The sequence below is a fragment of the Nycticebus coucang genome, unplaced genomic scaffold (assembly GCF_027406575.1).
Source record: "Nycticebus coucang isolate mNycCou1 unplaced genomic scaffold, mNycCou1.pri scaffold_66, whole genome shotgun sequence".
Classification (NCBI taxonomy): domain Eukaryota; kingdom Metazoa; phylum Chordata; class Mammalia; order Primates; family Lorisidae; genus Nycticebus; species Nycticebus coucang.
In genome coordinates, this window is record NW_026515593.1 from 419175 (window position 1) to 432148 (window position 12974).

Here is a 12974-nt window from a genome sequence, read left to right on the forward strand (position 1 = left end):
TACTCTTATCTCCTACATCGACCAGAAAGCAGAACCTGGGGTCACCATCTTCATCATGATTTTTATTTTCATTACTATAATGTGTAGAGAAGAAAACGTACAAGTAAGTGACTGAAATACTTTAGAAGTTTCCAGAAGACGTCTTCTCTGTTCCCATCCTTCAATTTTTATTAAGCCTTGCCATACTTTCTTAAAGGTGTTTCCTAATTGGGAAGGAGTTACATGGTATATATACTTCTTTTGCTTTTACTTAAACATAAACCATAAGGCAAGTTTTGCTTATTATAGGTTTTCTGTTTCTTCAGCAATTTTACCTATCAGTAAAAATTGTATCACAAAACATTTAGATGTTTTCAAGGCCTTATTGTTGAGCCTATACTCAACATGACATACTCCAAAGTTGCCCATTATGCTGGTATCTAGTGTTAACACTGAAATATTTCTTGAGTAAGAAATATTTTAATGATGTAATGCCAGAAGTATGATAGCCCATGTATTAAACTTTTTGCAACATTTGTTTGTGTTGGTGGAGAATGCAAAGTAATGTTATGGAAGGTGAAGATAGTTCCTTATTGTGATATGACATGAGTTAATGTTTCCTTTGGCTGCCTTTGCTCCATTTACAGAATCAGTAGCCATACACAGGTAGAAGGTAAGGTTCATCTAGAGAGCATATGTAAGGTTGCAATGCTTTGGTTTTCAAGACATTCTTCTATTTAAAGGTAAAATTAATTGTTTTTAGAGTAGAAATTTCAGACATTTTTGAAGGAAGTGATTAGGAAATCTTAGTGCCACATATTATCATTATACTGTAATTGAAACTCAATACTTATGTTATTTTTAACAGAATTTATCAGAGAATCTTACCAAAGAGGATCTTCGTTGTTCTTCTGGGAGTGGCAATTCAAATGAAACCAAGACAGTACCCAAACAAGTAAAGGGTAAGCAGTGCATTTTATTGAAAAAGTCATTTGAAAAAATGTTTATCGAAAAACATGAGCACCAACATATTCTAAATGCCAAGGAAAATGACCTATTAAATGTATAGTAAAAAAAAAATGAAGAAGCGAATAGTGTTAAATTGTATCTCTTCTCAGGTGTTAGCAACAGGTAAAGATGAAATACAGTGTATGACTAAAGGTGCTGAAGCTTTAGTCCCATCTCAATACAATTTGAGAGCTCAGCAAAGTCAGGAAATCAGGAAGAGGACAGGTTTACAAAAGGGGATGAAGAATAGGGAAAGCAGACAGTACAGGGAGTACATGGAGAGAAAAGGAGCAGATGGATGTAATGTCAGGGTGGTCCAATAAAATACTTCCTAAATAAAAGGTAGAGCAGGAGTCTCAGCTGGAGCGTGAGCCTGCTGGCTGCATCTCCGTAACTACTCTGCCTGCTCTGGCAGTCCCCAGCAGTTAGGCGTGCATGTTCCTGCCCTGAGGCCTCACCCAGCAGGCTCCAGACCCGGCTTGGAGCCCAATAGGCGCCTGGTGAAGGAGCTGCTAGAATAATACTGAGGCGGGGAGGTCAGGAGTGGCCAGCAAGAGGAGTATCTGGAAGTGGTGATCTGAGGTGCCCCAAGCCGGGCCCTGGTCATCCCTCCCCTCACCTCAACAAGCCTGGTGCCCAGGGATGGGGGAGAAACCATTGAAACTGATTTCAGTCACATTCTCAAGCAAGGCCACATGATGAAGAGCAGGAAGCTGGGAATCTACCAGCGGTGCTGACTGGTGTTCTGCAAATCCTCCAACAAGGGGCCCCTGTAGCTGGAGAAGTATCCAGATGAGACGTCAGTGCACCTCCGAAGCTGCCCCAAGGTGACTGACATCAGCAATGTCAAGTATGTTACATGGCTTCCTGAGGAGACCTAGCGGCAGGCAGCAGCCATCGCATTCACCAATGACTGGGCACAAGCCTTCACCTGGGACCCAGAGCTGGAGGCTAAATAGTGGTGCAAGACACTATCTGTGGAGTGTCTGGGATCGGCTGAATGACACCAGTCAGGGAAAGCCTGACCTGGCCCCAGGGGCGCATGGCATCTTCCTGCCTAACTGCCCCCACCTGGACGTGTATGGTGAGTGCAAACTGCAGATCACCCAGGAGAACAGCTTCTTCCTCTGGGACACAGCAGTCTGAAGCTTGTCTCATTGCATCTCTATGACTGGGACGCAACATGCTTTACCTTTGAGGCTGGCAGCTTGTGCAACACTAGAGAAGAGCTCTGCACCTTCCAGACACAGGAACTGGAGTGGATTTACCAGCAGGCCCACAGTGCCACACTGGCCATCGCCAAGCATCACAAGTGGGTCTTGCTGGAGATGGAGAAGAATGTGAGGCTGCTTAACAAGGAAACAGAACATTATTCATGTCCTCACACACCCACCACCTTGCTGCCCCGCATGCTACTGGCACCACAACACAGTTTAGCAGAACATGGCTGAAGCCTCCAGCTACACTCCTGAGGGCTATGCAGCAGCCCAGGCGAGTTCAGAAATGGCCCTCCTCTACAGATTCATCTTGCTTAAGCCAAAACCCAGCCAGAGGGAGAGCAGCGAGGCCAAGACCCCCTTCCTGTGACAGCTGTGCTGGTGAACAGAGAAGGGTGCAGGGGGCAGCCTGTAGCCTTCCATGGACAGCCAGCCTCAAGGGGCTGTTGGCCAACAGCCTGAAGAAAGGGAGGAAGCGGTCCCGCTCCTTGCCTCCAAAGGGGAGACTGGACCAAGGGAAAGGGCTGGCCACACCACCCGAGCATGTGTGAGGCTGATTTGGGGTATAAGGGCAGCAGTTTCCATTGCCTCCATGGCACACACCTGTTTCTCTTTCTCTCAATGACTTTATTTTGTTTTGTTTTGTTTTATTTTAGGTACAATGTGCTGATTTTATGTAGAATTTGGAATGCTTACATCAAAGTGGTTAACCTAGCCTTCACCTCAGTTAATTATTGTGTTAAGGCATTTATACTCTATTTTTAATAGATTTGACATGTACCCTTGCAATATGCACCATAGGTGAGGTCCCACCAATTATCCTCCCTTCCCTCCCCTCTCCCTCCTCTTCCCTCTGTCATCTTGGCTATATTTGTGTTTTATCATTTGTGTAAAAGTGTGGGGGATTATATATTGATTTCCTAAAAGTACTGAGTAAGTTGGATACTTTTTTTTCCATTCTTGAGATACTATACTAAGAACAATATGTTAATTGGACTGGAAGAATACTTTATGAGGAGCACCCCCCAGGGAATTGAAGCAACCCCAAAAATATATTACTGATCAAACTAAACAGCTTCTGCACAGCCAAGAGCACACTTAGTAAAGCAAACAGACGGTCCTCAGAATGGGAGAAGATATTTTCAGATTATGTTCCTAACAAAGGTTTGGTGATCAGAATCCACAGAGAACTCAAACTTATTAATAAGTAAAGAACAAGTGATCCCATTTCATTGTGGACAAGAGAGTTGAACAGAAGCTTCTTTGAAGAAGACAGGTGCATGGCCTACAGACAAATAAACACATACTCATCATCTTTAATCATCAGAGAAATGCAAATCAAAACCAGTATGAGATAGCATCTAACTCCAGGAAGAGTAGCCCACATCACAAAATCCCCCAAACTACAGATGTTGGCATGGATATGGAGACAAGGGAACAGTTCTGCACTGCTGGTGGGAATGCAAGCTAATATGTTCCTTTTGTTTTTTTTTTTTATACTTTGAAAGTTACTTTAATTGATAATTTATTTATTTATGACATTTATTTTTAAAACATAAAGATATTTAGAAAAATCACTAAAAATGTCAACTCCCCAAGAAGATACTATTTTTTTTATTAGATCATAATTGTATACAATGATATGATCATGGGGCAACATACACTCGCTTCATAAACCATTTGACACATTTTTATCACAGTGGTTAACATAGCCTTCCTGGCGTTATCTCAGTTACTGTGCCAAAACATTTACATTCTACATTTACCAAGTTTCGCAAATACCCCTGTAAGATGCACCACAGGTGTGATCCCACCGATCCCCCTCCCTCTACCCACCCCCCCTTTCCCACTTCCCCCTATTGTTAAGTTGTAGCTGGGTTATAGCTTTCATGTGAGAGTCCCAAATTAGTTTCATAGTAGGGCTCAGAACACAGTAAGCAGAGCAAGCAGACAGCCCTCAGAATGGGAGAATATATTTGCAGGGTATATCTCTGACAAAGGTTTAATAACCAGAATCCACAGAGAACTCAAACGCATCAGCAAGAAAAAAACAAGGGATCCCATCGCAGGCTGGGCAAGGGATTTGAAGAGAAACTTCTCTGAAGAAGACAGGCGCAAGGCCTTCAGACATATGAAAAAATGCTCATCATCTTTAATCATCAGAGAAATGCAAATCAAAACTACTTTAAGATATCATCTAACTCCAATGAGACTAGCCTATATCACAAAATCTCAAGACCAGAGATGTTGGCGTGGATGCGGAGAAAAGGGAACACTTCTGCACTGCTGGTGGGAATGCAAATTAATACATTTCTTTTGGAAAGATATATGGAGAAAACTCAGAGATCTAAAAATAGATCTGCCATTCAATCCTGTAATTCCTCTGCTGGGCATATACCCAGAAGACCAAAAATCACAACATAACAAATATATTTGTACCAGAATGTTTATTGCAGCCCAATTCATAATAGCTAAGTCATGGAAAAAGCCCAAGTGCCCATCGATTCACGAATGGATTAATAAATTGTGGTATATGTATACCATGGAATACTATGCAGCCTTAAAGAAAGATGGAGACTTTACCTCTTTCATGTTTACATGGATGGAGCTGGAACATATTCTTCTTAGTAAAGTATCCCAAGAATGGAAGAAAAAGTACCCAATATGTTCCTTTTGGAAAGAGGTTTGGAGAGCACTTAGGGAGCTAAAAGTAAACTTGCCATTCGATCCTGCAATTCCTCTACTAAGTATATATTCAGAAGACCAAAAATCATTTTACAACAAAGTTATTTGCACCAGAATGTTTATTGCAGCCCAATTCATAATTGCCAAGTCATCAAAGAAGCCCAAGTGCCCATCAACCCATGAATGGATTAATAAATTGTGGTATATGTATGCCTGAAACTGAACACAACCCTCTTTCTGCCAGGCCTTGTTTGAACTGTGAGGGCCAGAGGAGGGGGACAGTCAGAACTTGAGGCAGGCTGGCACTCTGAACAGCCTGGGGGCCAGATAACAGGTGGGTTTTCAGTTTCTCTGGGCCTAGAATGGCACAAGAAGAACCTAACCTTCCTCTGTGCTACTTGCCAGTCTTGGGCTTGGCATGTTAAGCAGGGGGATATCTGGGTTTGCCTCAGGTGAAAATCTGTTTTTGCAATGTAATTTGCACACAAACTCTTTCCTGCTTAGAACGCGGAGAAGATGCCCTTGGGGTGGGGTGTCAATTACCTCAGCCTTGCTGAGGAAGGCTAGAGCTTGTTTCTTCCCAGGGCCAGGCGGGAAGGTTACAGAGCACTCTTGCTGCCCTCTGTCACTGACCAGGGGTAGACAATGCCCCAGCAGAGGGAGGCCCTCTGCCCAGTGTCTAGCCACACTTGGCCAGCCAAAAGCACTCAGAAACCAAGACCTTCCCATTTTCTCCTCCCTACATGGTGTTGAGGCTCCCTGCTGAAATGCAATTAAAGCAATTGCGTTTCAAAAAAAATTAAAAAGGTAGAGCAAGGTCTTAGGTGAGAAGAATATAATAAAATGAGTTTCCAGTGCCAAAATGACTCAGAGAAGTAGCACAAACTTCCCTGTTCTTCCTATGTTTCTCCCTGTTGGGAAGGCATTAAGGTCTGAGGGCCCTGGTCCTGCAGAGCTGTTGGATGTAGTGTGGAGGAGTGGAAGCAGAGAAGGTGAGCCGTACGTGTCTGCAATTTCATGTCATATAAAGTGATGGTACTTCATAGCATTTTATCATGTAATTGAAGGTTTGTGAAGCAGGAAGAATACAGTAGTTGTATCTATCAAGTGCTCAGGGCATCTCTCACCTTATGAAGATTGCACTGAAATCTGTATTATTTTTGATTTCCTTTCTATTTGGAGGATGTGATAGGGAAGAACTTGAGGTTAGACTCTAAATAGGTAAATTCAGGTAAGTTATGTGTTATACCCACTCAGTATAGATCAGAACTGTCAAATTAGAACTGTGCTGGGAATCTTGTTTAAAATGCACATTTTGATTTAGTTGGCATGGGCTTCTGCATTTTTTATACATGTGATGTTGGTGCTGCTGGTTGTTGGGCCACCCTGAGTAGCAAGTGTGCAAACTTTGTTGTAGAGAAATCTGTAGAGAGAGTCATTGGAGAGCACTTTCATGATGTGTTAATCAAGGAAAAGCATTGTTTTTCTGTTATGTCTGAGCATGTTTCCAGCTAGAAGGCACGGAACAAAGAAATTAAGACTTTGAAATAATAGATACAATATATATCTGCTAAGAGAAAAGACGTGATGAAGATGATCCAGCAGGAGAATGCAGACCTCAAATCTGAAGGTTACTCTGCAAAGGAATAGGCATTTTAAATGGGGACAGAGGGAGGCTAGAGGGTGTTAGCTGGGTAACAATGCAGTTAATGATGAGAAAACAGGAGAAAACTCACTGCAGATAGATTCAGCAGATTTGCACTCAGAGGTAAGATTAGGCTCCAGATATCTCTAGAAGCAGGAGGGAGTGCTAGATTTGGGACAAACCACAATAACCCATTTCATTGCTCCATAACTATCAGTCATTAGAGATCTGTGTTTCATTGATATTATTTAATTGGAAATTAATTTACATATACAAGCATTGACTACTATTTTCAGAACTAGCTATTTTATAGAAATAGCAATGCACTCAACCCTACTATGAAACCAATATATAAGCACTCACCCTTCCATATGAGAACTATAACCCAACTACAGCCCAAGATGAAGGGAAAAGAGGAAGGGAAAAGGAGGGGAGGGGGAAGGACAGGTGGAGGGAGGGTAATTGGTGGGACCACACCTATGGTACATTTCACAAGGATACATGTCAAATCTGTAAAGTGTGGAGTACAACTATCTTAGCACAATAAGTAAGAAAGTATGGTGAAGGCTATGTTAACCAATTTGATGAAAGTATTTCAGATTATATATAAAACCAAGGCATTGTACCCTATAAATGCATTAATATACACAGCTATCATTTAATGAAAATTATACTAGTATAAGAATATTAACTTTGACTAAAATTAATGAAATGTTCAATGCCTGACACAACACTCTTTATGGCAGGGTCCTTAAGATAATTGCAGATGTAATTAAAGGCAATATTATTTAACAGAATTTTATGGAAGACAGAAGAAACTCAGTTCCAAGAATGCACGAAATGTGGATGATATAGCATCTTTTCTGTGTGTGTATCAAGTACAAACACGCAAATTAACCTGAATGTACATAAATGCTCATTTAGGGCAATTTTAGAGATGAAATTCCTTAAAGATCTGAACAAATATAGATAAGTGGTTGTATATTCAAAACCTGGAATTTATCAGCAGAATTTCTCTCCCAACTTGCAATCACTTTAAAGAACACAGAACACAATGTGGCAGATGATATTAGTCTTGTAAGTGTCAGACCTCTTTATATGACTTCTACAAGGAAAGGACTTGTAAGATAGCTAAAGAAGAAACAAAAAATATGAACTTATGGTATCCTAAAAAGGACTTAGCTATTATCTTGCCTAGGATTTCCATTCCATTAGGAGGGTACGTAGGAAGATCACTTGCTGACCAAATGATAACTTTGTTTTTTCTTTAATCTTCTTATAAGAAATAGCTCCGTGTTGTGATTATTTTAAATCTTTTTTTTTAATAAAAGACATTGCTTCAGGTAGATATCATCTAATTCAATCTAGAAAATATTCATCTGACTGCATGTCAAAGTGTTTTTTAAACGTACGGATCCCATTAATATTGTATTACATATAATCTATAATCCTATTTATGATTCTTCTTATTTAAGATTTACGTGAGTTTGGGAGATTGCTGATGTTTTTATATTATTAAAATTTGCTAATTTTTAAACTTAAAAAAGAAATTATTAAGTCATTAAGATATAGAAATAGTCATTAAGCCATTAAAGTGATATGTCTACTCCACTAAACAAATTTTAGAAAAGATAAAATTATATAGGTTATTTCTTGATTTTTTTGTTATTTTCAATTAATTTTCCATTTATCTTGAATTATGGTGGTTATTAATGAAATTTGTAGTAATTTTATGGCATTCACTGTCTCCTTTTTGATAAATATTTTAATAATGACAGCTTATTTTATGTAATTTCTCCATTATATCCTATATACCGCTTGATTGGGTCAATGAAAGTCTTTAAAATGACAAAACTAGAGGACATAAGACATGTAGTCCTATTCTTAGTTCACATGAGCATGGGAAAATGTGAATATTTTTCTCTGCTGTTATTCTACAAGAATATATACATGCTTGTCAATTAAAAACACGAAACGCAGTATACATTCAACTAAATTGTGATCCCAACTGTGTCCTTCCTAAATAACATGACAAACTGAAGAACTTATAGTGTAATGGTATAAATAATTCTTATGTGTTGCTCTGAAGATATCCTATAGGCTTCAACCATCAGCCTTGTTATTTATCTTTTAGGTTTATGGTTTGTTCCTCTGATTAAAGACCACTGCTCACATTGGCATACGTTCAGTTTTCTATTTAAATTTTCTTATTTGAAACATAATCTTTCTTTTGAAATCTTAGCTGCTTATTGTATATTATATTCCTATTTTTCTTCTACTTATTTCTGTCACATTTCTGTCAGCAGCAAGAAAAATAATAACAATAATAGAATGATCCAAAACCTAAAGTAATTAAATTATTTTCTTACTTGAGGATTCAGCTCAATAGAAACTTTCCATGAATGTATGTTTGGCTTTGTCATATTTGCATTTCTACTGTCATTTAAATTGATTATATGTTCCTTTTGTTTTTTAGGGTCTTTTAAGAAACATCCATTGAAGGTAATAACATTCATTTTTTCATCTGGAATTATTCATGGCACATTGTGTGCAATGTTCATTATTTATGTTACAATGTGTTTTCAAGGCTATTCAGAGCACTATTAACATGACAGTTTCCAGTCTGAAGAAAGCAGTAGGAAGGAGGAATGTGAAAATATCCAGATCAGGTAATTGGTTTTTTCTTTGATAAAAATCCTTTCATTGCAATACAGCATTTAAAGTTTATATAGCCATGTTTACTATGAATTATTTTTATTAAAATATCTGTTAGAATATTGAAGTGTTACTAATAACAAATGTTAACATTTTTTTAATTCCATAGGCCATGACATTTTAATATATGGATAAAATCTCCATTTCAAAGACTTTAAGCATAACTGTACACAGGGAATCTTTTATAAAATGTCATTATTTACTGTTCATTGAGTCTTATAGAAATTTAGTTTTAAAAATGCCTTTGTTAGTTGTCTTCTGTTTTGAAAAACCTTTTTACACTGTATAGTTCTCACTAGATGATCATCCTTACTCTTCTCCAGTGAGTAAAACAAAAACTCAGTAAATATTTTTTTAAGATTGCTCTTCTTCTAACATATTTTAGGTATATAAAGCAGGAGATTCATAATAATAAAGGCAGCAATATGAGAAAAATTAAATGGTTGTTTCATATTTACTGAACAAATTCATTGTGAAAACTCTACACAACTAGTTGTGGTGGCTTTCTCACATCATTTGTAATGAAAGGAAGGGAGGGAGGAAGGGAAAGAAAAGAGAGAGAGGAAGGGATGGAGGAAAGAAAGTGTAGGAAAAATGAAACAGAAAAAAGAAAAAAATAAGCAAAGGAAAAGAGAAAGAAAGAAATTGCTACAGGTTCTTTTTTTAACACCTTGCCTTTATTTTTTATTCATTTTAAAAATTTTATTATTGGGGAATCATGGAGGGTACAAGACCAGGTTATGCAGCTTGCATTTGTTAGGTAAAGTCCCTCTTATAATTGTGCCCCGCCCCCAAGAGGTGTGTCACACACTGTGAGCTGCCAACCCCCTCCCCGCTTCCTTCTCTCTGTTCCCCAACTCCCCCACCCCCAAAATCCCCCACCCCATAATTAATTGTCCTCATATAGAATTGAGGACCTTGCTTTCTTTCTTTTCCATTCTTGTGATGCTTTACTAAGAAGAATGTATTTCAACTCCCAAGTTAACACAAAAGATGTAAAGTCACCATCTTTTTTAGTGACTGAATAGTATTCTATGGTGTACATGTACCACAGCTTGTTAATCTATTCCTGGTTTGGTGGGCATTTAGGTTGTTTCTACAATTTGGCAATTGTAAATTGAGCTTCAGTAAGCAGTCTAGTGTAAATGTTCTTATGATAAAATTATTTTTTTTTTCCTTTCTGGGTAGATGTCCAGTAATGGGTTTGCAAGATCGAAGGGAGGTGTAGTTTGAGTTATTTGAGGATTCTCCATACTTCCTTCCAGAATGGTTGTATTAATTTGCAGTCCCAGCAGCAGTGGAAAAGTGTTTCCTTTTCTCCCCTTCCACATCAGCATCTACATCTTTGAGATTTTGTGATGTGGGCTATTCTCACTGGGGTTAGATGATATCTCAGAGTGGTTTTGATTTGCATTTCCTTGATGATTATAGACAATGAGCATCTTTTCATATTTGTTATCCATTCATCTATCTTCTTTAGAGAAGGTTCTATTCATCTCATTTTCCCACTGATATAAGTGATTGTTGGCTCTTATTGTTGTTGCTTAATTTGAGTTCTTTGTAGAGTCTATTTATTAAAGTATTTTTTTTGTTTCTTTTTCTTTTTCAAGAGGCATAGTTACACTTTGTTGCCTTGGTAGGGTGCTGTGGTGTCACAGCTCACAGCAACCTTCAGTTCTTGGGCTTAGGCAATTCTCTTGCCTCAGCCTCCCGAGTAGCTGGGACTACCACACCTACCACAATGCCCAACTTACTTATCAAGGTTTTGTCTTATTCATAATATGAAAATATCTTTTCCCATTCTGCTGGTTGTCTGTTTGCTTTGGTTGTTTTCTCCTTAGCTGTGCAGAAGCTATTCAGTTGAATTAAGTCACATTTGTTTTTCTTTTGTTGCAATTGCCCCAGGGCCATAACTGCAAGTGATTTCCCCAGAGTTTCTTCAAGGATTTTTATTGTTTCATGCCTTATATTTAGATCCTTTCTCCATTTTGAATCAATTTTAGTGAGTGGAGAAAGATGCGGGTCTAGTTTCAGTCTTTTACATGTGGATATCCAGTTCTCCCAGCACCATTTATTGAATAGGGATTCTTTTCCCCAGTGTATGTTATTGTATGGTTTGTTAAAGATCATATGGCTATAATAGTTTCATTTCATGATTTGCTATACGGTTCTAGATGTCTATGTCTCTATTTTTTGCCAGTAACATGCTGTTTACATTATGATGACATTGTAGAATAGCCTAATGTCTGGTAGGTTGATACCCTGACTTTGCTTCTGTTACTAAGAATTCCCCCTTGGCTATCTGGATTTTTTTCTGGTTCCATACAAAATGAAGTACTATTTTTCCCAAATATGTAAAGTATGACAAAGTTATTTTAATGGGGATTGCATTGAATCTGTAGATTGCTTTGGGAAGTATAGAAATGTTAACAATGTTGATTCTTCCCAGCTATGAGATGGTATGTTTTTCCATTTATTAATATTTTCTGCTACTTCTTTTCATACAGTTTTGTAATTTTCTTTAAAGGGTGTTTCATCTTTTTGGTAGGTATATTGCAAGGTATTTCATTTTCTTTGAAGTACGGTGAAGGGAATTATTTCCTTGATTTACTTCTCATTTTGGCTATTATTGGCATATGCAAAATCTACTGATTTGCAGACATTGAATTTGTATCCTGCAATATTACTGTATTTTTGATCACTTTTATGAATCTTGTGGTTGAGGCATTGGGGTTTTCTAAGTATATCATCAGCAAAGAGGGAGAGTTTCATTTCCTCTGCCCCCATTTGAATGCCCTTTATTTCCTTCTCTTGCCTGATTATTTTGGCTGGGACTTTCATCCTGATTAGTAGTGACAGAGGACAAACTTGTCTTCTTCCAGTTGCTGAGTGGAAAAGCTTTCACTTTTACTTCATTTAATATAATATTAGCTGTGGGTTTGTCATAGACGAGAACATTTCAGACATAGGAACAGGATATACACTGATGAAGGTATAAAAAGCAACGCTAACTGTGTGAACCATTAATATAAGAACACACAGGCAATGTTTTTGAACATACAATTATGAAGTAGAGACTAGTATACAGTGATACTTCATATGTTTATGATAATTTTAAATTTTGTTCATTTATGTTGGGTAGACAAATGGAGGAATGAATATTTGAGATGTTGGTATGCCTTGAATCTGGGGACATCAGATGCCTCCCTGAGTGTATTTTGAAAATTTTTATAAGAAAATAAATACTCTTCTAAAGATTAATTTCCATTTAAACTATCAGTTTATAAAATGAAAAAAATTCTCTCTTCTTTTATAAACACTATAGCTTTAATTGGATCATTCTAAGTAGATTATATTAACTAAATATATGGTTTTGACAGCAAAACAAGACTTTATGGTAATATCAGAGGAAAAAGAAGAAAAGCAGGATGGAAGGAAAAATAATCATCCACAGGTATAAAAAAATTGAAATTTTAATTTCGGGTTAATTATGGTTTTATTTGCATTGGTAACATAGAATAGTTGAAAATAAATTAAAATTTGGACTAGCATTTAAGAATTGATAGGTTATAATTTGATATTAAATTTTAAAAATCTATTTAACTATTGTAAAGTTTAAAACATTTTTTAAAATAAATAATAAATTATAGATAAATTTGCCATTGGTATAGAGGCAAGTGTTTTCTGGGATTTTGTGTATTTTATAATTTTTATAATTATATTCC

General features: G+C 37.5%; 1 protein-coding gene and 1 pseudogene across 1 annotated transcript in view; both read left to right on the forward strand.

Annotated features, from left to right (window-relative positions):
• LOC128579569 (ankyrin repeat domain-containing protein 26-like) overlaps positions 1 to 12974 on the forward strand; it is a 197593-nt gene that overhangs the window by 70653 nt on the left and 113966 nt on the right. Inside the window, exons 13-16 of the mRNA XM_053581587.1 lie at positions 848 to 941; positions 9011 to 9036; positions 9122 to 9203; positions 12630 to 12703. Coding sequence (XP_053437562.1) covers positions 848 to 941; positions 9011 to 9036; positions 9122 to 9203; positions 12630 to 12703 — 276 coding nt within the window. The remainder of the gene's footprint in view (positions 1 to 847; positions 942 to 9010; positions 9037 to 9121; positions 9204 to 12629; positions 12704 to 12974) is intronic.
• Positions 1263 to 2574, forward strand: LOC128579575 (docking protein 4-like; annotated as a pseudogene).